A 26,645-nucleotide genomic window follows, 5' to 3' on the forward strand; every position below is an offset into this window, starting at 1 on the left:
CTGTCCCTGGGGGTCCTGGTGCTATGCTTTTCAGATGAAGTATGTGGAGGAAGAGTTCTTGGAAATCAAGCAGACCTGGGTGCTCTTGGTGTGTATTGGGGCTACCTCAGGCCTTGGGCGCCTTGTGTCAGGCCGTGTCAGTGACTCCATTCCTGGACTTAAGAAGATCTACTTGCAGGTGAGTGTGACCACCCAGCCCTGACCACAGTGGTGTGGGGAGGAACAACCTGCCACAGATGGTAGGTAACCCCCAGCCTTTGGGATAGAATGGTAGGCTGTTTCATTACTGTGCCCTGGGCTCCAGCTTTGACATGAGCTTGTTGTTTAACATGGGAAAGTTGATCAAATTCTCTGAGCCTCAGTTTCCCTTGCTTTCAACTGAAGACAGTCATCTTTGTTCTGCTTCCTTCATTAAGATGGAGTGAGGGTCCAGTGAGAGCAGTGTGTAAATGGAAACTCTAAGAACACTTTCAAAGAAAGCATTTATTAATAATGGCTCTTACATCTGAAATAGGGAAACTGAGGCCAGGAGCTAGATGTTGTCCCCATTGAGGACTGATCTCCTTGCTCCCCCATACTCTCTTGGAAGACCTTGGGCATCTATAGTATTCCATCGCCCATTGTTTCTGTCCTTTAAGTCCAGGTTCAAGTCATTCACTTCTTATACTTCCACAGTTACTTGTACCAGGCATTGGCTCTCAAATGCTATCTTCCTGATGGACACACAAAAAAAGTGCCAGAAAACACAACCTTACTTCCCCTCTATGGGCCTCACTTTCCTCATTTGTGCAATAAGAATAATTCTCACCTTTCCTATCTCACCTCACAGGTGAGGATCAAAATTTCTTTTGATAGGTGTGACCTGAGTTTGGGAAGTAAAAATGTTATAACCATGCAACATTTTAATCTTTTGGACAGTAATACAGTGCCTCATATTGTGGGCAGTAGCCACCTGGATGCTAGAAAGGCCACTTCCTGTGTGGCCTGGGCTCTGGTCTGGCTTCAGACTACTGTTCAAGCTGTCTGTCTTTACCTGGCAGCAGTATTGCCTTTCTGACCTCGTTCATGCTTTTTGCTCCTGCAGCTGGGTTTACCAGAAGGTACATGAATGTGGAACCCTGTGAAGGGGCAACAGCAGCCCCTCAAAATATGTTGTCACAAATAATCCATTAAAAAGGTAGTTGAGTTCTGACTCTCCTGGTAAAGCCCTAATAGCACTTCCAAGGAACCCTGACAGGGGCCCTGATATAGTAGGGATTTCTTTGTCTTCTGACAGCCCCAAGTGTTTTCCTAAATACTCTACGTCTTAGACGAGAATATGATTAAAGTTTTCTATTGTATTTAACTCTGTGTTAAATTTGCAAAAGCACTTTCATCATATTCCACTTTATGCTAAGTGATGGATGGCAGAACTATGTCCCAGAGATAAGTGACTCGACTGAAGTCAACTCAAAAGACTATGATTGAGATAAACCAGTTATGAAATTCTGAATTCCTGTGCAAATATCAGCAAGTACCTTATCTGGGTAGCTTTTTGCATAGGAGAATGTGTGGATTTTTCATCCTCTTCCATATGCCACCCCTGTAACTCTTCCCTGTCATTACCAGCTGCTCCAAGATGCTAATGGTACTGGAAATCAGGGTAAGCTAGTATTTGGCCAGGACTTTATCTTAAGGAAAAGCAGCAGCCCCTGCCTAGCCATAATAGCTCATTTCTCACCACAGTCCCTAGGAGAGAAATAGGGCCCAAGCAGCTTTTGCTTTCTTATGTGCAGAGGGATTTCCAAGGGAGGTAGAGGCATTGACAAGTCAGAAGGAGAGCTAGACTTAGGGCTCCGTACTTCCCCTACACACCCAACACTCTCTCTCCTCTGTTCCGGTCTTACTTGACCCAGTTTTACCACTTAGAATAATATAAAATTATCTTAGAATGTTATAGCTAAAATATGTCTTTGTCAATTGTAGTCCAATTCCCTCATTTTACAAATTGAGGAACTGAGGCCTAGAAAGGGAAAGTGATTTGTCCAAACTCTTCTTGGTGGCCAATGTCTCAGGCAGAGAGCACAAGACATGGATAAACTTCTTTCTCTTGAACTACTCAAGATACTCCATCACAGGAATTTGCCTCACATTCTCCCTGGGTCAGATGCAGGAGTATAGGCCTGGGAGAAGAAAGGAGTATACACAACTTCAGATTCTGAAGAAATATCCACTAGACCCTGTGGTTCCCACTGTTAGCAAAGATAGACACATGTATCTGGTGTCAAGCCCCTGGACAGTCTGTTAAAAAGAAATGGTGACAACCTGCAGGACAACCTCACTTTGGGCCAGTTCTAAAGGTCTGATTCTCACTTCAAACAGAGATTTTAATCTAAACTTGGCAAGGCCTCATGGAGGATGTTAACGGGCAGCTAGATACAATAGGTAGTAATTAGAGATGACTGAAATCAGTTAATGGGGTCCTTTGGATTGTATAATGGTATTAAGTCTTAATTGCCATACTTAATTGCCATTATGGCTTGGTTGGTAGGTGGGTCTGGTTTTATCTTATAGTTGTGCATGAATCTCCTAAAGGAGAAGCTGGGATATCAGGGTTCTTATTCCTAGATTCCACCTAGGTATCCCAAAACAGCCTAGGCAAAGTTCAAAAATCTTCCGACAAAGAGATTTCCTCAGATGGCACAGCCAGGACATTTCTTATCCTCTCTAAGAACCAACTGATCAACCTAGCAAACCCACTGCCAGTACAACACGGAAAATCTTCAGGGCTTGAAACAGCCTTGACCCTCCTACCCCATTCATGTGGTGATGTGGTGATTTACCCTTCCTGGGTAAGTCTGCCTGCCTGTGTGAAGGATTAGAAAATCGTGGATCCTGTCAAGGACTTAGTAAACAGATCAGGTCTTAGCCCTGACCCTGGGATGACCTGGCTCTGCTGGCTAGAGTGGGTGGGAGGAGGGGGTTTATTTCTCTGTCTACAGCCCAGGTCTTCAGTCGGACTCACTGACACAGGTTGCAGATGACCTTAATCAAAAGGCCAGCTGTGTTTCCAATTGCTCTTCTCTCTGTTGAGTGGGAAAAACTATCTTCTGGAAAGGCAGTTTCTTTGTTTTTGAGTCAATTTGCTCAGCCCAAAGAAAGCCCAGTGGCTAGTCAATGCCCCTAAGTTGGATTCAGTCGCCCAAGAACCCCTCCTAGTATCTTAGTTCTCCTTAAAGTTCCCCTTGTTGCCCTTTGCATGGTGCCCAGCCAAGTCCAGAGGACCCCACAGCCATGCTATCTGAGATGGTGGTGTGTCCCATATCCTGTATCATAAGGAACCTGGGTGAACCTCCCAATGGTTTCCTTCATGACAAGGTGTTTTCTAAAAGCAGTCACCCACATAAGTGGGCACTGGGTCCTTCCTCATTTCAGGAAGCTGTGACCCATTCATACCCCCATCTAATCATCATTAGAGTTATCCTCACTTCCTTCCCTTCCTCTTCCCGTATCTTACTTGGATCTGAGAACACCCTAGCATGGTCTGATTCCAGACCCTAATGCCTGGGCCAGCCAAACACAAGATCAAAACAACAGCAATTTCATTTAGCTTACAGTTCAGTGAAAAGACAGTTTCCTTTTTTTTTCAAGATTTTATTTATTTATTTGAGAGAGGGAGCATGAGAGGGGGGATGGTCAGAGGGAGAAGCAGACTCCCCGCTGAGCACGGAGCCTGATGAGGGACTCAATCCTGGGACTCCAGCATCATGACCTGAGCCAAAGGCAGTCACTTAACCAACTGAGCCACCCAGACACCCAGAAAGACAACTTCTTAAGGACAGGGGACATGCCCCCTAACTTTTTAAAAAATCCTGATGGAATCACAGTTAAACAGGAGCTCTCTTAAAAACCTTGAATCCTTCAGTGCAGGACTTAGAAGGGGCCTAAGTAACTATTTAGCCTAACTGCTCTCTCTGTTGACAGCCCCTGTTCCAATTTTAGATGGTAGAAATGAAACCCTGAGAAAGGAGATATGATTTACTATGTGGTCTTGACTGACAAGCACAACATGACCTAAGGCCCTTGCTCCTCTAGGTCATCTCCTTCCTGCTCCTGGGCCTGATGTCCATGATGATTCCCCTGTGCCGGGGCTTCGGGGGCCTCATCGTTGTCTGCCTCTTCCTGGGCCTGTGTGATGGCTTCTTCATCACCATCATGGCCCCCATCGCATTTGAGCTGGTAGGCCCAATGCAGGCCTCACAAGCAATTGGCTACCTCCTTGGCATGATGGCCCTGCCGATGATTGCTGGGCCCCCCATTGCAGGTGAGGCTGATATTACAGGGAGGGCATGAGTGGGGGAGTCCTGTCTTCCCTGGGCCCTAGCAATCCTGAGCACTTCTGCTTGAAATCCCTTTTACTCTTATTCTCTATTTAAGCAGCCTTGTTACAGTGCATGAAACCCCTTACCACTATTGGTGGAAGAGGCTAAGTATAGGATATGTGCATGGATTCATTTTTTTGGGAATGGGCTTTTCATGGCTCTCTATCTGTTTCAGTGGGGTTTTATTTTAGACAGCCTGGCTGCTACCGAGAGGGTAGAGAGAGAAATGGGTTTGGCCTTCTTGATCATTCTATTGGTCCAGTATCTTCTCTCTCTCTCTCTCTCTTTATAGGAAAGTAATTATTTGCAAGGTAGTTGGGAAGGAAGAGAAGAGAAAGTGGACCCTGGCTTTATTAAGGCTTAGAGACACCCCTCTCCTTCTTCTGAACTGAGCCTGTAGAAGAGATTTGATTAAAGCCAAATCTCAGGACTGAGCCAGTAAGGCTTACTTCCAGCAGGTAGCAGGCAAACTGTTGGCTTGCAGTCTTTCAGTACTCCCAGTTTCCTTCTCTACTCTCCAAGAACAGCATTGTTGATACCCCAGGGAATATAGGAAACAAGGGAAAACCAATGAAAAGAGGACTCCATTTCTTTTCTTTAGGATTTATTGCAAATGCTGATTCATGGGCTAGGTTCTCTAGGCTGGCCAACTGGGCTAACTCAACAAAAACATAAGAAATAGGAAGATTGGTAGGAGAAGAAAGGGAAGAATGAAGGGGGGGTAAACAGAAGGGGAAATGAACCATGAGAGACTGTGGACTCTGAGAAACAAACTGAGGTCCTCAGAGGGGAGGGGGGTAGGGGAATGGGATAGGCCAGTGATGGGTATTAAGGAGGGCACATATTGCATGGTGCACTGGGTGTTATACATAAATAATGAATCATGGAACATTGCATCAAAAACTGGGGATGTATTGTATGGTGACTAATAAAACAAAATAAAAATTATTTTAAAAAATACCCCTTGAACACCAATTCTGCGTAAGGCACTATAAGGGCATGTCATGCTGTGTGACAGTGACAAGAGCTTCCACCCAGGCCCTGTGCAACAGCCACACTGCTCACTGGGAGAGGGGAGCCTCTACGCAGCCTCTGATCCCAGAGGTGGATCCCAGAATCCACGTCTCTTTCTATTTTGCTTACCATCTAAGCAGCTCAAGGGTTGACTTGCCTTTCCTCAGTAGTATTTTTGGGCTCATCTTTCCTATGAGGTATCCCACGTTATCTTCTGCAGGGATTCCTTGCATACTATGCCAACTATATTCATGGTATTGGCAACCTGTAGGAACCCAGAGGGGCCAATCATATGTGTAATTGGGATGAAGAATATATATATATCCTTCTCAGTGTGAATGGGAACTTCAGAGAAAGGGCATTTCCAGGAAAGAGAAAATAGGAACTTAGCTGAACAGTTCCACAAGAACACTCTAGTCTAAGTTGGAGGTTGGAGGGTGTATCACTATGAGTCAAGACAAGGCTTTGCCATCTTTTGTGGAACTCTTTTAAACTAGGTTCCCTCCTAAATCCATATCTAGGAGTGACCAGAAGTTAAGCTGTAGCTTCATGAAAGTAAAAATGGAGAACTTTAAGAGAAGCTTCATTAGCCCCTTTCATAATAAGCATTAACCTCAAGGGCCTGCAGCCCCATCACCTCAGGGAGGAGCCACCTGATTTGTAACAAAGGTTTTATTATTATTTTTTCATTATGAATGTTTAAATTGTGGGGGGATTTTGGTCAAGGTAGTGCAGGCCAAGGTTCTCTGGATAGGCATTTTTATGGCCCCTGAAAAAGTCAGAGAACACCTTTGGGCAGGAGGGCAAAGCTGAACTTGACTTGTCTTTCTTGACTGTTTCAGGACTCCTCCGCAACTGTTTTGGGGACTACCATGTGGCCTTCTACTTTGCTGGTGTGCCCCCCATCATTGGGGCTATAATCCTATTCTTCGTACCTCTGATGCATCAAAGGATGTTCAAGAAAGAGCAAAGGGATTCCAGCAAGGATAAGATGTTGGCCCCTGATGCAGACCCAAACGGGGAGCTGCTGCCAGGTTCCCCCATCCCTGAGGAACCAATCTAATGCATTTTACTTGCCATTGTGTGCTCCTCCCCAGCCCTTTCCCTTCACCCCACCCTGCTCAGCATTTACATTTTTGCCATCAGCACACTTGTTCTCAAACATGCACACACAGCAGTTCAGCCACCTGACCAGCCCCTTGGAGCCAAAGCTCCTGTTAAACTCATTAACCAAATTCTCCCTGTGAATGCCTTTAAACTTGCCAGGGTCCTTCTCTCAGGATCTAGGAAACCTTGGGATCCCCCTGGTCTTTGGAACATCTCCATATACTTTCTAAATACCTGGAGATGTTACCTCCTGGCCCCAGCTTGCTAGTTACCCACTAAAAGCAACTTCCAAAGGTGCTACTGTGTCCCTAGGAGCCTGGTGGGAAGACCCAAGCCTCTGTGTGCTCAGGAGTTCCTTGCCATCTGTCCTTGGGAGTCATTGGTAAGAGGGCAGAGAAACGGCAGAGAGGTAAAATCAGACAAGGAGACTTGCTTAGTCTCAGAGTCTCTGAGGCCTGTGGTTTCCCAAGAGCTGTGGGTGACATCACTTTACAAGTGTACAAATAAGTCTCCCCACCATATAGTTGGTTAACAGTCTTCTTCCTTCTTCCTTTCTTCATTTTTTCCCCTTTACTCCTTCTTCTCCCTTCTCTTCCCCCTCTACTTCTTTTTATGACTGTCATAGATGCATGGGTGCTTGAAGACAGAAGGGACCTAGAGCTTGGGCCAATCAGCCTCACCTTGGCCCAGCCCACCCCTAACATGATCATCAATTCCACTCATCTCAGGCTGAGCTACATCTCATTTTTTGGCTCAAGCTGCTATAATTATAAACTGGAAGATTCAATATCACATAGGGAAGGGACCTTAAACACCATAAAGTTCCACTCACTGATTTTTACAGATTTCCCAGGCCAGTGCATTAACCTGCAGGCACTTCCAGCTCCCCATCTGTGTATTCACCTGTCAAAATGTGAAGAAATTCCTTTCATCTCAGCAGGCAGAGGAGGGCTGATGATGGGGGAGGGCATGGTTGGGGGAGGGGCAATAGTTACTGACCTGGCAAAGGACCAACTCCTCCATTTCTCATTTGCCATGATAGGTTAATATTTCCACCTGGGTCAGGGCGGGAAAGGGGCTGTTTTAGGGAAGATCCCATCCCAACCTGGATCCCCAAAAGGTAGAGGCAGCAGCTACATGTAGGATTTAACAATTTCTTTTAGGAAGAGGAAACCATCTTAACCTTTACAACGCAATATGTCTCCCATGCTGGGCATCCTGAGCCACTCTGCTTAGTGGGCATTAAAGGTGCCAGGAAAGGTAGGCTCTGGGCCATCTTAATCCTTCTGAAATAGGGGCCAGACGCTTCCCCATGCTCAGATTCTGAGCACCATTCTTGCTGAAGAGCATTCCCAGCCAGGCTGTGTCCAAGCCAGCACAACTCACCTCCTTAGGAGTTCAGCCTCTCTCCTTACTTGGCCTCTTTGTGTCTCTTTCTCTGTATTCTGGGCCTTTGTCTGTTGTGCTCCTGTTACCCTAATATTTCATCACCTTCTTGTCAGACATCCTTGGCTGTTATTGGAGCTAACAGTGACTTGCCACCCTTAGCCAGGGCCATCCAGGGCCAGGAGGATGAGGTTGCCTGTGAGGGGCTCCAAAGAAGACAGTGGTCCCTAACCATGACATTTTCCGTTACAAACAGGCAGCTTGGGCATGGTTGGCCTATGATGGCTGCATTCAAGGCCAAAGTCCTACGCCCCCTCCATTGGTCCTAGTCCAGCTTTTATCAACTTCCCAAAGGAAAACTCACTGGCTCTTAGCCCTGTGGGTAGAAAGGGGCCTAATTACTATCCTCCTGGCTCAAAGAGCAGTGGGACAGGAGAAGCTGAGCCCCAGGAGCCTTGTAACTCCAAGGAGAGACCATTGAAAATGTTGGAGCAACAAAGCCCCTGTGCCCATTCTTCCTGTCCCACCCCCACCAAGTCATTGGAGGGCAGTTCTGCAGGGCCTCCTTTGTTGTTCAAGGTAAAGAAAGCTCTTAAAAATCAGGCTGCCAACCACTTCTCTCCAGATCAAAGAAAGACATTCACGGGTCCCAAATCTGCCCTATCAGTTGTCAAATAACATAGTGGGGTGTCAGTTTACTTCTTCCACATATGTGCATGTACATGTGTGAGCTTGTGTGCTTTTGGAGAGAATGTTGGTTGGTGAAAGCAGCTCAGTATTAATATTTAGGGTAGGATGCAGCCTCTAATGCACCACAGTTAAATCTAGGAGAACGAACAAAATTTGGGAGCTTGAGATCTGGGACATTTAAATCCTCAAAAGGATTGGAACAAAATAAACATATCTAAAAATCTAGATTTGGTATGTGTGTTGTCTACAGGGTGAAATAGTCTTAACCTAGTTAACAGCAGGAAGTTTGGCTTCAAAACTGAAATCTCATTTCAAACAAAATTTCTGCCAGGGTCTATACTCTCTGTAAGAGCAGAAATTGGAAAAGGATCTCTATAGGGGTTCTGGAGTTGGGTGGACTATTCAGGATTAGATTTTTAGGGAGCTCTGAAGTGGAATAGTATTCACTCTACAAAATGAGAACACAGTTAGCAGATAAGCCAAGTAGAGACCTCACCAATGCCACCACCTTGCTACATACATGCCATGTTGAAAATGGGCAAAGACCTTAGGAACAATCCATTTTAATCTGCTCCCTCATTATTGATGGGAGAACCTAAAGGGACTGGTATAGCTGGGTTACACAGCCAGACAGCAGCAGACCCTGGAGTTGGTGATGCAGAAGAGAGACCTACAACAATGACAAAGCTGGGAGTAACTTTGTCCATCCTCTAATTTTTGTCCATCCTTTGTCCGTCCACTGATTTAAGTGGAGAAACTGAGGCCTAGATATAGCAAGAGGCTGAGCAGGAGTTCATCAGTGGCAGAGCATGCTGAGACTTGAACTCAGGTAAATGACTTCCAGTCCAAATCCCTTATTTTACAGATGAGGAAACCAAGAAGGGAAAAATGACTTGTCTCCTTCATTTAACAACTATGTAGTGAGCCCATTTCCACAAGGGTGTCAAAAGGACCAGCTCCAAGCAAAAATGAAATCTGAGCAAAGTTTGATTTTAGCATATCCCATTTTTTTCACGATTACCCTCATTCCCAACCAACACATACTTCTGGTGTTCTCTCTTCCAAAGCACTCCAGATTTTCATGCAGCCTTGGCCTTGGCAAGCTGGTCCCACCTACTGCTCTTCTAACCCCGGGAAACCAAGAGGTACAAATAAAGTCCATCTCTCTGTGGCCATACACTGAACAGGGGAAGGGTAACGAGAGGGGACTGGTTTCCTCTGAGACAGGGTAGTTTACCACTCAGCTCTTGGTGATTGTTGTTTCTCCCCTGACTCAGTGCAGACATCCTCAGGCTGCCAGCCTCTTCATCTCCTCCCAATGAGACTAATTACTCTGTTCTGCTGCCTAGCCCTAGGCTCTCCCACCCAAGTTCTGCTGCCCCATCAGTCCCTCCTCCAGTAGCCCCAAGGCCCCAGTCTGCGTTTGATCACTCAGATCATTAGATTTCAAAGCCTTGGAATCCCATAATTTTTATGAGCACACGCTCTCCTCCAGGGCCTTTTCATGTCTGAAGAGGTAGCCAGCAAGCTCCCTGCCACTTCTCCACAGCAACAGAGCAGGCCAGCTGAAAGGAATTATGGGTGCCCCCAGGAAATCCCTGATGTCTGACAGCTGGTGCCTAGATAGGGTGGGTGCTGGTTTGAACCAGAAACCTTAGTTCTGAAATTTTAATGAGCTGAAATGTACAGGAGACTCCAGAGGCACAAAGAAAGGGATTAGATACCCAACTCCTGCAGGGACTGAGGACGTTTTGCTTTAGAAGGCCATCAATTCCTGCCTTCCAGCTCTCTCTAGTGGTCACCAAGCAGAGTTCCATGACTGATTTTCAAGTCCTAAAGAAATATTTTCTAGGGACCTGCTATGTGTCAGGCACTCTGCTAGAACTCAGGGATTTCAGAACGAAAGAAGAAGAGGTGGGGAAAACTAAGAGAAAAAAAACACACACAGGAGAAGGAATTTGTACTATCTTTTTTCTGAGATACCTTTTTCTCTTCTGGATCCCAGCAGCCCAGAGCTTACTGACTTCAGAGCCTTTGGGACAGGACAGGAACCGCCAGGGCCCTTTCAGGACCGAGGCCCCAGCATTTCCATCTTCTCACTGCCCGGAGACTGGCCTCCTCCTGGCCAAAGCCCCTTGGAAGAATTATGCACTCCTCAGCATTGTTTTCCTGCTGAGCCAGAGCCCAGCCGGATAAAATTAGCCCATTGCTCACTTCTAACAAGTGCCAGAGCTGAGCCCAGCAGCGCTCCTGACTGGCCAGTAGGACGCCTGGACTGACAGCACCTGTCGAGGGCCCCCAGCCCATAGCCTCCTTGTTGCCCCAGCCTACCTACACGAGGGATGGGAGGCTACAGACAGGCGACCACTACCCTTTTTCCACTGCACACCCACCCTACACTGCCCTTGCAATGACTGGGCCCTGGGATCCGGGGATGGGGGTGCTAACTGGTACCACTTCCCACCAGGTCTCCATGCCCACCCCACACTTCCACTCGGGGAATGCCTGGGGATGGAGATGGGGCTGGGGGCCCTGGGGCCCTGGCTGCGGCATTTCTTGGTTCTGCCACAGGCCTCTGGTCACCTTGGGTGAGGAAGGGCAGGACTCCTGCCCCTCCATGGCCCTCCATCCCCTTCTGCATCTGGGAAGGGTAAGAACCTGGGAGACGCGCCACAGAGATATATCTGACCCTGCTACTCAGATGGGAATCAGGACCGCCCAGGGGAAGGGGACGGGAAGGAAGCCTGGAGAACCTAACCTCAGGCCCTACCAACTGTCCGGGGAGCCAGATGAATAGACTGTAGCTGCCATGTGTCCTGGGCTCAGGTGCTCCTAGATCCCCCGCCCCCACTGCCCTGCCTGTGCCGCTGCCACCACCAGGGACTGCAGCGTCGCCGCCCCCCCACCCACCGAGCGCTTGATCCAGAGCCCTGGAGGTGATCCAGGCTGCACGGGCGATAACCCTTTCCTACCAGCGGCTCTCTTCTCTCTTCCCCCTACTTGATCTGGCCCCAAGGCCCCAAGGACGGAGTCGGCCTGTAGCTGGCGAAGGATCTAAGTGATTCTAGGCAAGGGGCTCTCGGAGATGAGGGGGTTGGGGGGTGGGGATCGCCTCCACCTTGATCCAAAGCAGCCAGTCCTCTGCCCTCCTCTCCAACCTCCAACCTTGGGTCGGGACTGTGGAGCCGCCTTCCCCATGCTGGTCAGCACAATGGGGCTGCTTCTTCCAAAGAATTGGCCCAACCATCAATCCCACCAATTCCCCGTAATAGTTGTCCCAGAACTCCTGGAGACGGGTGGCCAACCACGCTGGTGGGAGTTCCCAGCTCAGACAGACTCCCTCACCACACAGTCACTAGGTACCATGCAGGGTGAAGGTGAGCCCCCACCAGCTGCCCTAGGTTCACACAGGTTAACTAGCCAGCGGGATTTCCTAGGCTTGAGAAACCTCCCCCAAACCTGAACCGAGAACCAGGAATGGACCAGGTCGACCCTAAGACACCCCTCCTCAATTTGATCCCCATCCCACACTCCTTCACCCACTTGCTTCCTTCAGCCACCTGCCTAAGTAGGAGTGAAGGAGAGGGCCAGGATAAGCACCTCCACTCCCCTCCCCCCCACACAAACATACACTCTTCCTCCTCTAGGGTGGAATGTTCTGGGAGGCTCAGCCCTGCAGTTCCATCTGCCTCAAAGCCTTGCAAGGGCCAGAGTTTCTTCCTGTCAGGGGCAGATCTTTCAGCTACTTGCCTCCTCATTCACCCTGCCCCCTCCCCACTGGACAGGGACACACCTCGTCATCCTTCAGCTCCATGAACACAAGGGCCTTCCCTCTAGCGTATCTGGACACAGAGGCTCTCTACAACGGTAACAGGGTGCCCTCACCTTTGGGTGGGCAACTTACAGTTTACAGATGCTCCCATATCCCTCATCTCATTTGATCCACCGCCCCCCCAAACCCTGAGAGGCAGCTGCTCTTATACCTGTTTTACAGATGGGGAAAATGAGGCCCAGAAGGGAACTAAATGCCAGTTTTCAAACCCCTTCTCTAAGGCTCTTTCCACCCTTCCTTACAGAATGTAGGGAAGGAAGTGAATCTTTCTGTTCCCTTGACCTCTCAGAAAGTCGGCTTCCTGCTCCTGGAGAGAGTACCTACTGCCCCCAGGCCCACTCTGCCCCCCCGCCAAGGAAAAGTCTGGACAGTGAGTGGCACCAAAGCCCCAAGATGGAGGCATAAAGGCTGCAGAAGTTGAGCCAGAGTCCTTGTGCACCCCTAACCCACCCACCCACGCTAGCCTCTCCTATGAGGAGGGAGAGGGACGAGGAGGGAAGTATGGAAGAGCAATTAGGAATCTCTAATCTGCCTTTCCCTGGGAATACACAACATTGTCTTCTGGGTTCCTGTGTCCCAAAATGGAGGTGAAACTCCAAAATGAACTCTCCTGTGCTTTATCCCCTCAGTCCTCTTATTATTCAGTAGAATTATCGCCGCTGAGGGTTAATTCCAGGGCCTTGTTTAATTCCCACAGACCCCAAAGGACCCTTTGTCTGGTTTGCTTGGTCATCTAGCAGCCCCCATGGCTTGGTACCACATTGTTTGGTAGGCTCTAAATTCCCTGATCCCAGTAAGTCCTAGCCTAAGCCTTTCCTTCAGGCTGAACAGCTTCAAGCATCCAAGCTAGGTCCTTCCAATGTTAGGACTCACCTGCCAACCAGGCTGGGCCTGGAAAGCAAGGACAGCCAGGTTTCAGGGAAAGTCAAGTTCTAGGCAAAGCTACTTCTAGTTCAGTAGCTCTGTAAATAGTTGTAACCAGTGAACTCCAGGAGCACTCTAAATATATTGACAGAGTACAGGGGCTACAAACAAACTTTCCTTAATTCCCTTTTTCTAGCCAACTGAGTTCTTTATACACAATCATTGGTCAATACAATTAAGGGCTGTCATACCAGAAGGAAATCAAAGATCCAAAGGTCAGGATTAAAACAGTGGAGAGCTTCAGATCCAGTAATTTTCACATTGTATTCTGTGACTCTTTTAGGAGGTTCACAGAGTTACCTAAAAGTCCACTGAAATTTCTGGGACTGATTTTTCCCTATTCCGCCTATGAAAACAGGTAAAAATGCTGAATATTATATATAAAACAAATTTAAGAAGACTCTGAAAGGTGGAGATAAGAAGTCAGACCAGCTAGGAGCCTCAGAACCGGAGGGGTGACTCACTCGAAGTGAGTGTTCTAGGTTTGTTTTTTACCTCATATATCCTAGACTTGGTGCTGGAGAAGCCAGAAATCCAAAAATGCCAATGGGCACTGACATAAAAAGACAATGAAAACCTTTCCCTCTCTAGCCAAAGAATCATGAAAGGGTCAGCCTAGAAAGATAGAAAACTTCTACACAATAACCATTCTACTTCTGTCAAACACCATGGAAAAAACTGTGGTCCCAGCCCCACCCCAGCCAGCAAAGGCAAAGTGGAAAGCCTGGATTTCCACTTTCATCATGCTGTAGCAAATAACCTCTACCCCATTCATCACCATGGTGGTGTCACAGCAGGCCAAATATGGAGCTCAGAGTTTTATTCCAGCCAGGCACAAACACATGATATCCCTGTCCCTTGCATTTCTGGTGGTATCAGAGGAAATCTAGTGGGGTACCTGAACTCCCACCCCCCCACATGAGAAGCCCCTCAACACTGTGGTATCAGTAGTGGCCTAGTGGGGAACCTTAACTTGACAGTAATGAGGTAGTATACCCTTCTTCCACTGGCATGCTGTCAGAGGAAGCCTGCTAAGATTTTTAAAAATCCCACAGTTTCATTACATACTACTAAAAATGCCCAGGTTTCAATCAAAAATCATTCATGACACAAGGACATCATACCACCCAAGAAAATATCAATTTGAGTAAAAAAAAAAAGGCAATAATGAGATGGCACAGATGTTAGCACTATCTGACAAGGAACTTAAAGCAGTCATCATAAAAATGTTTCAATGAGTATTTATGAGGATGCTTGAAATAATTCAAGAATTAGAAAGTCTCAGGAAATAAATAGAATATATAAAGGGATACCAAATGGAAGCTCTGGAACTAAAAATAGAATAACTGAGATTAAAAAAAAAAAAACTCAATGGATAAGTTCCACAACAGAATGAAGAAGAAAGAGGAAAGAATCAGAGAACTTGGGGGGAAAAGGCCAATAGAAATGATCTTGCCTAAATAAGAGAAAGGGGGATGCCTGGCTGGTTCAGTAGGTAGAGCATGCAACTCCTGATCTCAGGGTTGTGAGTTCAAGCCCCATGTTGGATGTGGAGCCTACTTAAAAAAATAAAATAAACAAGAGAAAGGAAATAAACTGAAAAAAATTAACAGAACTTTAGAGAACTGTGGGACTACAACAGAAAAAAAAATAATATTCATGTGATCAGAGTCCCAGAAGGAGAAATGAAAGAAGGTGTGGCTGAGAAAGTATTCAAAGAAATAATGGCAAAAAAGATCTGGAAAGCAGTGAGAGAGAAATGACACCTTAATTATAGAGAGAAAACAATTAGAATGATAATGGATTTCTCATCAGACACCATGGAGGGGAGAAGGAAGAAGTCACACATTTTTTTAAGTACTGAAAGAAATGAACTGTTATCTCAGAATTGTATATTCAGCGAAAATATCCTTGAGGAACAAATAATGGAAAACTAAGAGAATTTGGTGCCAGCAGATCTACCCTAAAAGAACGTCTAAAAGAAGTTCTATAGGGGCGCCTGGGTAGCGCAGTCATTAAAGCGTCTGCCTTCGGCTCAGGGCGTGATCCCGGCGTGCCGCCATCGAGTCCCACATCAGGCTCCTCCGCTGTGAGCCTGCTTCTTCCTCTCCCACTCCCCCTGCTTGTGTTCCCTCTCTCGCTGGCTGTCTCTCTGTCACATAAATAAATAAAATCTTAAAAAAAAAATAAGTTCTACAAATAGTAAAGAAATGACAAAAGAAGGAATCTTGGAGCATCAGGAAAGAAGAAGGTACAATGAAAATAGTAGAAATGAGTAAATACAACAGATTTTCCTTATCCTCTTGAGTTTTCTAAAGTATGTTTAACAATTGAAGCAAACATTATAACATGTGGCTCTCGATGTATGTGGCTCTCGATGTATGTAGAGGAGTCATTTAAGGCAATATTATAAATAGGGGACAGTGAAGAGACAATAAAGGAGGTAAGGTTTCTATACTTCACTGAGGCTGGTAAAATATTAACACCAGTAGACTACAGTAAGTTATGTACATATCAAACCACTAAAGAAGCTATGTAAAAAGATACCCTCAAAAACACTATAGATAAATAAAACAGAATTCTAAAAAAGTTAAAAATAAAACCTACAGGAAGGCAGGAATAAAGCCAGAAATGAAGAACAGAGGACACAAACAGAGAACAAATAATAAAATGTCAGACTTAGGCCCTAACATATCAATAATTGTATTAAATATAAATGATGTAAATATATTAATTACAAAGACTAGCAGAGTAAGTTAAAAATGACACAGTGTATGTTGTCTACAGGAAATTTACCTCAAATATATAATGATAGGTAGGCTGAAAGTAAAAGGTTGGGAAAAGATATGTCATATATACATTAATAAAAAGAGATGAGAGTGGCTGTATTAATTTTTGATACAGTAGACTTCAGAGCGAAGAAAGCTACCAGAAAGAGAAAAGGACAAAAACATAATGATAAAATGTTTAGGCTCCCAGGATGATACAGCAATCCTAAACAGTGCTTCAAAATAGGTGAAGCAAAAACAGAAAACAAAGGGGAAATAGACAATTCCACAATATAGTTGGAGACTTCAATACTGCATCTCAAAAACTGATGGCAAAACTAGACAGAAAAACATAAGTAAGGACATAGAACTAAAAACACCATCAACCAGGAAGATCTAATCAACATTTAAGGAGCACTCTACCTCACAACAGCAGAATACACATTCTTTTCAAGCACCTGTGGAACATACACCAAGATAGACCATATCCTGAGCCATAAAACCAACTTTAACAAATTTAAAATAATTGAAACCATACATTATGTGTTTTCTCAGTTTAATGGAATCAAATGAGAAATTAAAACCAGAAAGACAATAGCAAAGTCTCTAAACAAATGGCAATTAAACAACACACTTCTTAACAATGCACAGATCAAAGAGGAAGTCTCAAAAGAAATTTAAAAAATACAGGCAACAGGGTGCTGGGTGGCTCAGTCAGTTAAGTCTCAGACTCTTGGTTTTGGCTCAGGTCATGATCTCAGGTTCCTGAGATCGAGCCCTGCGTCGGGCTCCAGGCTCAGTGCAGAGTCTGCTTGAGATTCTTTCCCTCTCCCTCTGCTCCTCTCCCCCCTCATGCTCTCTCTCTAAAATGAATGAATGAATGAATGAATAAAATATTTAAAAAAGATAATCTTTGATAATAAACTTACAATTTAAAAAAATACAGGCAACTGAATGAAAACCAAAATGCAACATACCAAAATATGTGGGACAGAGCTAAAGCAGTACTGAGAAAGAAGTTTATAGCACTAAATGCTTATATTACAGATTAGAAATGATTACAAATCAATAATCTAAGTTGCTACCTGAAGAAACTAGAAAAAGAAGAGCAAAAATAAACTCAAAGCAAGCAGAAGGAAGGAAATAATAAAAGGTAGAAATCAACGAAATCGAATATAGGAAAACAATAGAGAAAAATCAATGAAACAATAAGTTCTTTTAAAACAACCAGTAACATTTATGAACCTCTAATAATACTGAATAAAAAGAGAGAAGATCCAAGCCACCAATATCTGGTATGAAACAGGAGATAACATTACAGATTCTGCAGCCATTAAAAAGATAATAAGAGAACACTATAAACAACTTTACATTCATAACTTTAATAACTAGAGGGAAATATTGGACAAATTCATCAAAATCCACAAACTACAAGAACTCAACCAAGAGGAAACACAGTACATGAATAGTCCTATAACCACTAAAAAAATTGAATTTATAATTTAAAACTTCCCCAAAAGAAAAGCTATATGGACTCACTGGAAAATTTTACGAAACATTTTTCCAAAGAAGAATTAACAGCAATTTTATACAGTCTCTTCCAGGAAACTGAAGATGAAGAAACACTTCCCAACTGATTTTATAAGGCCAGCATTACCCTGATATTAAAACCAAAGACAATACAAGAGTAAAAGAAAAAGAAAATTATAGACCAATATCCCTTATGAATATAGATGCAAAATTCCTCCGAAAATATTAGCAAACCAAATCCATTAATGTATAAAGAATTATGCACCATGCCAAAGTGAGATTTATTCCAGGCATGTGAGGCTGTTTCAATATTCAAAATTCCATCAATGTAATGTACTATATCAGCAAATTAAAGATGAAAAATCATATGATACTATCAATTGGTACAGAAAAAGCATTTGACAAAATCGAATACTCATTTATGATTAAAAACTCTCATCAAGTTAGTAATAGAGGGGAACTACTTCAACGTCATAAAGAACATCTAAAGAATCTACATCTAATATCATACTTTATGGGGAAATACTATGTTTTCCTGCTAAGATCAGGAACAAGGCAAAGATGCCCATTCTCACCACTCTTATTTAAAATTCCAACAGAAACTGTAGCTACTGTAATAAGCTAAAGAAAAGAATATGTATACAGATTGGAAAGGAAGAAATAAAACTGTCTCTATTCACAGATGCCAGAATCGTCTACATAGAAAATCCCAAGGAATCTACAAAAACTTTATAAAACTAATAAGTGAGTTTAGCAACATTGTATTATGCAAGATCAACACACAAAAATCAAACACACTTCTGTATACTATCAATGAACATGAAGAAACTGAAGTTGAAAACACAGTAACATTTACAATCATTACAAAGAAAATGAAATACTTAGGTATACACCCAAAAAATCATGTACTAGATCCGTATGCTAAACATGTCAAAGTGCTGGTGCAAGAAACCAAGAAAGATCTAAGTAAGTGGAAAGACATGCTGTGTTCCTGGACTGGAAGACTCAACATGGTAATGATGTCTATTTTCCCCAAACTGGTACAGAGTTTTAATTCAATTTCTATCAAAATCCTAACAAGATTTTTTTGTAAATATGGACAAGATTATTCTAAAAATTATATGGAAAGGTAAAAGAATTAGAATAAGTGAAACACTTTTTAACAAGAAGAATAAAGTGAGAGGAATCACTCTGTCTAATTTCAAGACTTATTGTATAGCTATAGTAATCAAGACTACGGTACTGGTAGAGAGATAGGTGTATAGAACAATGGAACTGAATGGAGACCCCTGACATAGTTCCACGCAAGTATCATCAACTGATTTTTTACAAAGGTACAAAAGCAATTTAAAGGAGAAATTATAATCTTTTTAACAGTGTTGGAGTGATTGGATATTTATAAGCAAAAAAGAAAAAAACCTGAAAATGGATCATAGACTTAAATGTAAAATGTAAAACTGTAACACTTTTAGAAGAGAACATAGGAGAAAATCTTTAGGACTCAGGGCTTAGAGAGGAGTTTCTTACACATGACACCAAAAGCACAGTCCATAGGGGGAAAACTCAATCAATAAATTGGATGTCATCAAAACTTAAAACTTTTGCTCTGCAAAAGATTCTGTTAATAGGATGAAATGACAAGCCACACACTGGGAGAAAATATTTACAAACCACACAAACCACATATCTAACAGGAATGATATCCAGAATATATAAATTAAACTCAACAGAAAAAAAACCCCAAACAATCCAATTAGAAAACAGGCAAAATATATGAAGAAACATTTCACCAAAGAGGATATATGTATGGCAAATAATCACATGAGAAGATGTTCAACATTACTAGCATTAGGGAAATGCAAACTATGATCACAATGAGATATCATTATATATTTAACAGAACAGCTAAAATAATAAATGGTGACAATGTCAAAAGCTGGAAGGATGTGGAGAAAATAAATCTCTCATACATTGCTATGGGAATGTAGCATGTTACAGCCACTCTAGAAAATAAGTTAGCAGTTTCCTTAAAAGCTCATCATACATTTACCATGAGACCCAACAATTACACTCCTGGGCCTTTATCCCTGAGAAATGAAAATATGTGCACACAAAATCTCTACACAATTGTTCACAGCATTATTTGTAATAACCCAAATCTGAAAGCAACCAAAATGTCCTAAAATATAGATGAATGGTTAAACTGTGGTACATTCAGACAATGAAATACTGCTCAACAGTAAAAAGGAACAAACTGATACATGCAACAACCTGGGTGGATCTCAAGGGTATTATGCTGAATGACAAAAAGCCAATTTTAAAAGGTCCCATACTGTGTGATTCCGTTTATATAACATTCTCTGCATGACAAAATTATAGAGATGAAGAAGAGATCAGTGATTGCCAGGCATTAGAGGTGGTGGTGGTGTGGGGGGAGCAGTTGTGAATATAAATTGGTAGCATGAGGGAGATCTTTGAGGTGATGGAATAATTCTCTATCTTTATAGTTGTGGTGGTTATATGAATCTACAAGTGATAAAAAGGCATAGAACTACACATGCACATTGTACCAATACAAATTTCTTTGTTTTGATACTGTACTATAGTTACCTAAGATGTAGTCAATGGGGGAAACTGGGTGAAGGGCATATAGTATCTGTCTTTATTATCTTTCCAATTTCCTGTCCATTTATAATTTCAAAATAAAGTTTAAAAATTTAATTAGCTGCGAAAAAAATAGTCCAAATCCCTTATTTTACAAATAAGGAAACTGAGATGTCAAAAGGACAGGTAACTGGCCCAATATTTCACAACTGTCAGTGCAGCACTGAGAGTTTGCAACTTTTATTACCGTCCTGAAACCTAACCTTTCAAAACTCATTAATTTTCACCAGTGTATTTTCCAGCATCAACTTGTCCGCACTTCCATCACATTCTCTTATACCAAAGTTCTTCTAGTTCTTGCTGGTCAGATTTCCCTTAAGAGTCTTCCTGCCTACTGGAATTTCCCCTCTAGATGGCTTAACCTTTTTTTTTTTTTTTTTTTTTTTTTTGGCAGCCATACACTGCCAAGGTAGACTTTCTAATCTTTACTCCTAACTCTTTACACTAACTGTTAGGATCTGGCTCAATCATGCTCAAGATTTCTTAGAAGCTTCTTGCCTACTTCATGATCCTTTCTGTTGAGAAATGGCCCATTCATTAGCTAGGCCTAGCAGTTCAAGTCCACTGGCATCACTACATGGTGCCACCTACTGAAATAGGGGAAGGAATAAAATAGGTTGAGATGTCCAGCAAAAAACTGGGGAACTAAAGTTGCAGGGAGAGGTCAGGCCTAGAGATATAGATTTTTGAGTTGTTGGGGTATGGAGAATAGTTAGAACCATGGGGAAATTTCTTCTATAATAGGAAGATAAAGAATTCTTCCATAAATGAACAATACCATAGGGGTGGATAAAATCAGTGTTAACTAAAGAAGAATGAAGGGTCCAATAGTTTTTTTTCTCTGAGCAATTATCTCAGGTGGTTGAAGCCTTGAACTGTCCTGAGCATGTTGAGGAAAGCATCAGGGCTTTGTGTGGTGGATGGAGTAATTAATGCAAGGAGGGATTCCCTCTAGATGAATTGTCTCAGGGGTCTTTTTGCAGGCTGTTCACCCCTTTCAGAAGAACAAAGGAAAATCTCAGTTCAACTCAGAACTGGGGATTGGATTACAAACAGAAGGCTGCTGGATAAAGTGTCTAAAATGTTGCTAAGGAATACCTGAAGGCTGCTGTTCCTAGAGAAGAGGACCCCAAATTATAAGAGAAAGGGAAACAAAAAATTCTAGGTAAGATTCTGGGAGTCACTGGTTTCTGACAAAAGCTTTCCCTGGGCCTAAGATCCACATTTTCCACATTTCTTTTCCTTCTCAGAGTTTTCCAACTCTATCGAAGATATTTTTTTTTTTTAGCAACACTCAGCATGTGTGGAATCTTTGTTGAGCCACATGCAAGTTTTAAAAGAACCATTTTAAGATGTTTCTTTTGGCATTTTTCCTATTTAACCGATTTTTTGTGCGTTTAGTTGTTTTTGCTTTTGTTTTTTGCACCTGGTATATCTAATTACTTGCCTATCTAGCTGTGGTTGTAGTCTCTAAACAGTGGCTATATGCTAAGCAAAAGGGAAAAAAATAAGGTTGCCATAGCAACAAATCTTCAGCCATTGATTTGATTTGTTTCACAGGCAATTACGTGTAATCCTAGTTTACCTGGTAAAGCAGAAATCTGTTACATTGGCTTTTTTTTTTTACTGTCTCACAATGGACAGATCCCATGTTGTTCTAGAAAAACTGTGTCTGTCCCCCCCCCCATCTCCTTCACATACACCTAGTAGGCTTTCTTGGACATCCAAAGAACAGTGTTCAGATGCATTCATATTTATTGAAGCTGGTTTCCCAGATTACATGCTCAGTGTTCTTTAAATGTCTCAAAATCAGATGTACAGACTTCACAGCCATTGGAGGCTGGTTCAGACACCTCTTCCACACTGGGCAGTACTGCTTTCCTATCTTATGAATATCTTAAATAGAATGTCTCTTAAAGTGCTAGAGAATTTACCTATGTGATCTCTAAGCTTCTCAATAAAGTAGGCATCATTTTCCCTGCTTTGCAAAAAGGAAAACTGTGACTCCGAGAAGTGTCATTTAAAACCACACCGCTTGAAAGAGGCATTATGAATCTAAGTCTGACATGCTCTTAACCTAGTTCTTTTCACTGCATCTTTAGGTCTCCAAAAACCTCTAATGGGACATTTGCTCAATAGAATCATTGTTACTCATTATTGGTAAAGTCCTGGACCTTGTATTGCCTCTTAAACAAAGTTCCTGGGGCCATGTGTCCTTATCAAGACACAATTCTAATAATTCAGGTGGATTTCCAGATGAATAGATTCTTTTGAAGGAGCAAAGATAGAGGGAAGATGCAGGGGGAAAAAGCCAAGAGTTAACTTTCCCAGGCAAGTGTCTTACACAGGAGTAGGATCCATATCAAATATGCTATTTGCAGAGGCCTTTGTCCTAATAACTTAGTAACACAGTAACTTACTTTCCATACCCACTGAAATAGGGCTTCTTCCCAAAAATTGTCGCTTAGCCTGAGAGGATCTGCAAATGAGTCTGCTCCATGTGCACTCACCTGCAGCCCTGAAAATCTCAGGGCTGGGGATCCAGAGGCTATGTGGCTATGAAATCACCATGAGATCCATCCCAACAGTTGGTGGTGGCATGGCAGAGGGATGAGGGAGGACTGCAACACGGACCTACCTACTGAACTAGGGGAGCAATATTTGCCACCATAGCAAGCTGAAGAGGAGCAAGTTTCCATGTAGTTGGTCCTGGTTCCTATGCTGTAGTCCCTAACTGCCTTTCCCTTGGCCCTATTTTATTTGGACTTTGCTCTTCTATCTGAAATCCAAATGAACTTTGACACCAAGGTTGGGACCCCTACTGCATGGTTAGGTTAGGGCCTCAAATCCTCTAACAACTAGAAGCATTCAGTCTGGAGTTTCCATTTTTTCAACCACCAATTCTTTCTCAGGATGGTTTGCATGCAGACCTGCATCGATGCAGGCAACTGAACTGGGTGACTGTCACTCATAAAATGCCAGGGCATATTAGCTAATCGACAAATGTATGTTAAACTTACCAGATTCATCTGAGTTTGTTGAATTTAGTCTACCCATCAGCAAAATCACTGACAAGAAGTCACCAAGAGGCATCCAATGAAAAAAATTTTAGTAACCAGCTCTTTAAAAAATTAAGAACAGTTGTCCGTTTCATTCATTATATGGTCAACCCCACCCCCTACAGTTATTAGCCAAGAAAAACAGCAATGCTGGCCCAGTTATCAGTGAGAAGCTAGTTCCATTTTATTTGTTGCACTGGGTCCCCGTTAATGGAGGATTTCTCAGTGATGGGAGAAAAATCATTCAAATTGGATTACAATGAAATAACATGAAGAGCTGCCTTGCTGTTTATATGAATCTCACAAACCAAATTTCTTAGGAAAACAAGGAAACCTAGAAAGAGAAGTCAAAAGCTTAGAGCACTGCAGAGCTATCTCCACTGGGTACTGTGGACCCAGCTTCCTTGCACTTCCACTTGTGGAAGGAAAGGGGCAGGGAAGGGAGAGTCTTCTGTGGTGTCATGGAACAGGCAGCAGCCCTAGAGTCAGATCTGTTTTGTAGCTGATTCTGCCACTTAGTAGATATTTAAGTCAGAACACTTCACTTCCATGATTGAGATTCCAACAGCTTCTCATCTCAGAATATTCCTTCCCTAGACTATAAAGCCCTCACAGACCGGCCCCTGACTCATTTCTTCTCCCCCCTCTTCAACATTGCTCCTTTTCCTCCTTCTAAATAATGACCGGAGCTCTTTTCCTGGGGCTGGAATGTTCTGCTTCCTATTCAAGGCTCAGCTTGTGTCACCTCCTCATAAAGATCTTCTTCAACCACCCTACTCCATCTGAGTCACAATCACATCAGACCATTTTATTTTCTCCCCAGCATTTAACCAGTTTTAATTTGTATTTACAAAGGTATCATCTGCCTCTCCCTACTAGAATGTAAGCTCCATGAATGCAAGGACCTGTCTTATTCACAATATCCCCTACGCCTGGAATGTTGGGATGTAGATTCCAATAAATTTTGGATGTGGGATAGGCCGGTGATGGGTAGGAAGGAGGGCACGTATTGCATGGTGCACTGGGTGTTATACGCAAGTAATGAATCATGGAACTTTACATAAAAAACTAGGGATGCACTGTATGGTGACTAATAAAAAATTATTATAAAAATTTTATTTTGGATGTTTAATACTAGCAGTGGGACCCACAGGATGTCACAGCCTCTGATTCTATTTCAGTTATAAAGTGCAAATGTCTGATTGCCCACCAGCTGTAATGAGTATCAAATAAGAGGACAAAAGTGGAAAGGCCTAGCCTGTTGCTGATGAACAGGTACGACACATCTATTGTCTGTTAATCAATCCGTAACCCTCTCTCCAGCTCCTCTTCCCTTTCAGGGCCATGCCGGCAATTCACATTAACCTTTCAGTAGAACCAATGTGTGTATACAGTGTTGGTGACTGGAGGGTGGATGCTGGAAATCACAATATGCTTTTGAGTGGGTCCCACAGTACCTCTTTGGAGCAGTTATGGATAGATATTGTCACCCACAAAAATGTCAAGGGTCAAGAATATAGCCCACTCAAGTTTCTAGGCTCAGGTTTATAAGCTGCCATTTTAAACAAGAAATAAGGCCTAAGCCAGGCCTAGTTAATATATTCTGGACAGGTAACTTGTAAGGCACTCAAAACCAAATATACCAGTAGTGTGGACTGAAGGAAACACATTGGGGTAGGATGGAAAGAAAGAATGAGGGCTTTTCCAGCTTTTTTCCCCCCAGGTGATTTTGACCTCAGACTTTTAAATAGTAACAGAGAAAGGGCCCAGTCAGTGCCCATGTCTGTACAAGTGCTGTTAGATAATATCTACACTAAAATGAAGTTTGGAATGTATTTTTATTTAGCAAATTAGACTGAATGATTTTCCTGTTTAAAAATGTAGATGCTACTGGTCCCCAAATACGGAGAAAAGGGATTAACTCAGATGCTGGAGAAGACAGCATTAATTATTTGGGGAGTTTCCTTTTCATTAGAACAATACGAAGAATCTGGGCTTAGTTGCTGAGTCGGTCTCCTTCTTAGAAACAGTCCTGTACCTTTGTGCTAACAGAGTTTCAGACACTGTTCCATTCCTTCCCTTATCCAGGAAAGGGTAGAGCCGAGACAAAACAGAATAACTCTTCCTGAATTTTCACCTTTAGTCTCGAAGGCCTACACCCAAAATACTGAAAAAAAGCTAGGTGATGTGCTCCTCTGGCCTCATCCAAGCAAGCAGTCAGATTCACATGCTGGAGACAGATTTGAGTCACACACGACAGAAACCCAATATCCATCTTCTACTACCAAATGGATTTTCAGATTCCTAAATAAAAAGGCCACAGAAAATGTTACACTATATTCACACAGAAAATACAAGTAAAGCCAATGCAAATCAATCAGCTTTTCCCCAAACCTCAACTCTGAAGGCTCTTCTTTCACAGGAGTTAATATTTCACTTCATGTTGTCGAACAAAGCAAAACAAACTTTCAGCAATGGCATCAGAAAAGACTTGGTGTTAGGAAATACTTGCTTTCACTTGGGCTGAAGTTTGATTTGGTAGTCTCTGTTCTCATGTCAGCTTTCCCCTTTCCACTCGAAGTCATTTAAACGTAATACATCACTTACTTTCTAACTAAAGTAGAAACATAAATCCAGGTTAGCCGTTTCTAACAAATGCCAAGAATATTCAAATGCAGTGATTTCAGATGATAGGGCAACTGCTTGGAAATTATTTGTATTGTTTTCACGTAACTGAACTAAGAGAATCCACATAAAACTTCAGGTGCTTGTTCCTGCAATAAATAAATGTGACAACCGCTACTTATTGGCTGCTACATAATACTGAAGTTGTGATGGACTTCCTGAATTTTTAATCATTGGGCCCTCAACTGGCTAAGGTCTTTTGCCAATGCTTACTGGTTAGATTTCAAGCTTTGGTAGGGAGTACATTAACCCCAAAAAGGGGAGAATGATGGTAGTTTTGTAAGCTTGGGTACACACTCTTTAAAAAAAAAGAGCGTGCATGCAAGCAAGTGGGGGGAGGGGCAGAGGGAGAATCTTCAGGCAGACTCCCCGCCGAGTGTGGAGCCCAGTGCAGGGGCTCCACCTCACAACTCGAGATCATAACCTAAGCTGAAACCAAGAGTCGTATGCTTAACCAACTGAGCCACCCAGGTGCCTCAAGATACTCTTAAGCTACAGTTTTGATACACAATTTAAAAAATGGTGCCCATTTAGTTTTGGGGTGGTGTAGGTGAGCAGATAAGATATGCATATCTACAGGTGACCTTTTAAAACACTAGTTGCATCCTTACTGTAACCACTCTCT

General features: G+C 43.0%; 1 protein-coding gene across 1 annotated transcript in view; it reads left to right on the forward strand.

Annotated features, from left to right (window-relative positions):
* Nucleotides 1-8,783, forward strand: part of SLC16A2 (solute carrier family 16 member 2) — a 117,943-nt gene extending 109,160 nt beyond the window's left edge. Inside the window, exons 4-6 of the mRNA XM_026487178.4 lie at nucleotides 35-178; nucleotides 4,075-4,303; nucleotides 6,218-8,783. Of these exons, the coding sequence (XP_026342963.1) occupies nucleotides 35-178; nucleotides 4,075-4,303; nucleotides 6,218-6,438 (594 nt within the window). The 3' untranslated portion in view covers nucleotides 6,439-8,783. The remainder of the gene's footprint in view (nucleotides 1-34; nucleotides 179-4,074; nucleotides 4,304-6,217) is intronic.
* The last annotated feature ends 17,862 nt before the right edge of the window (nucleotides 8,784-26,645 follow it).

This window comes from Ursus arctos, chromosome X (assembly GCF_023065955.2).
Source record: "Ursus arctos isolate Adak ecotype North America chromosome X, UrsArc2.0, whole genome shotgun sequence".
In the NCBI taxonomy this organism is placed as follows: domain Eukaryota; kingdom Metazoa; phylum Chordata; class Mammalia; order Carnivora; family Ursidae; genus Ursus; species Ursus arctos.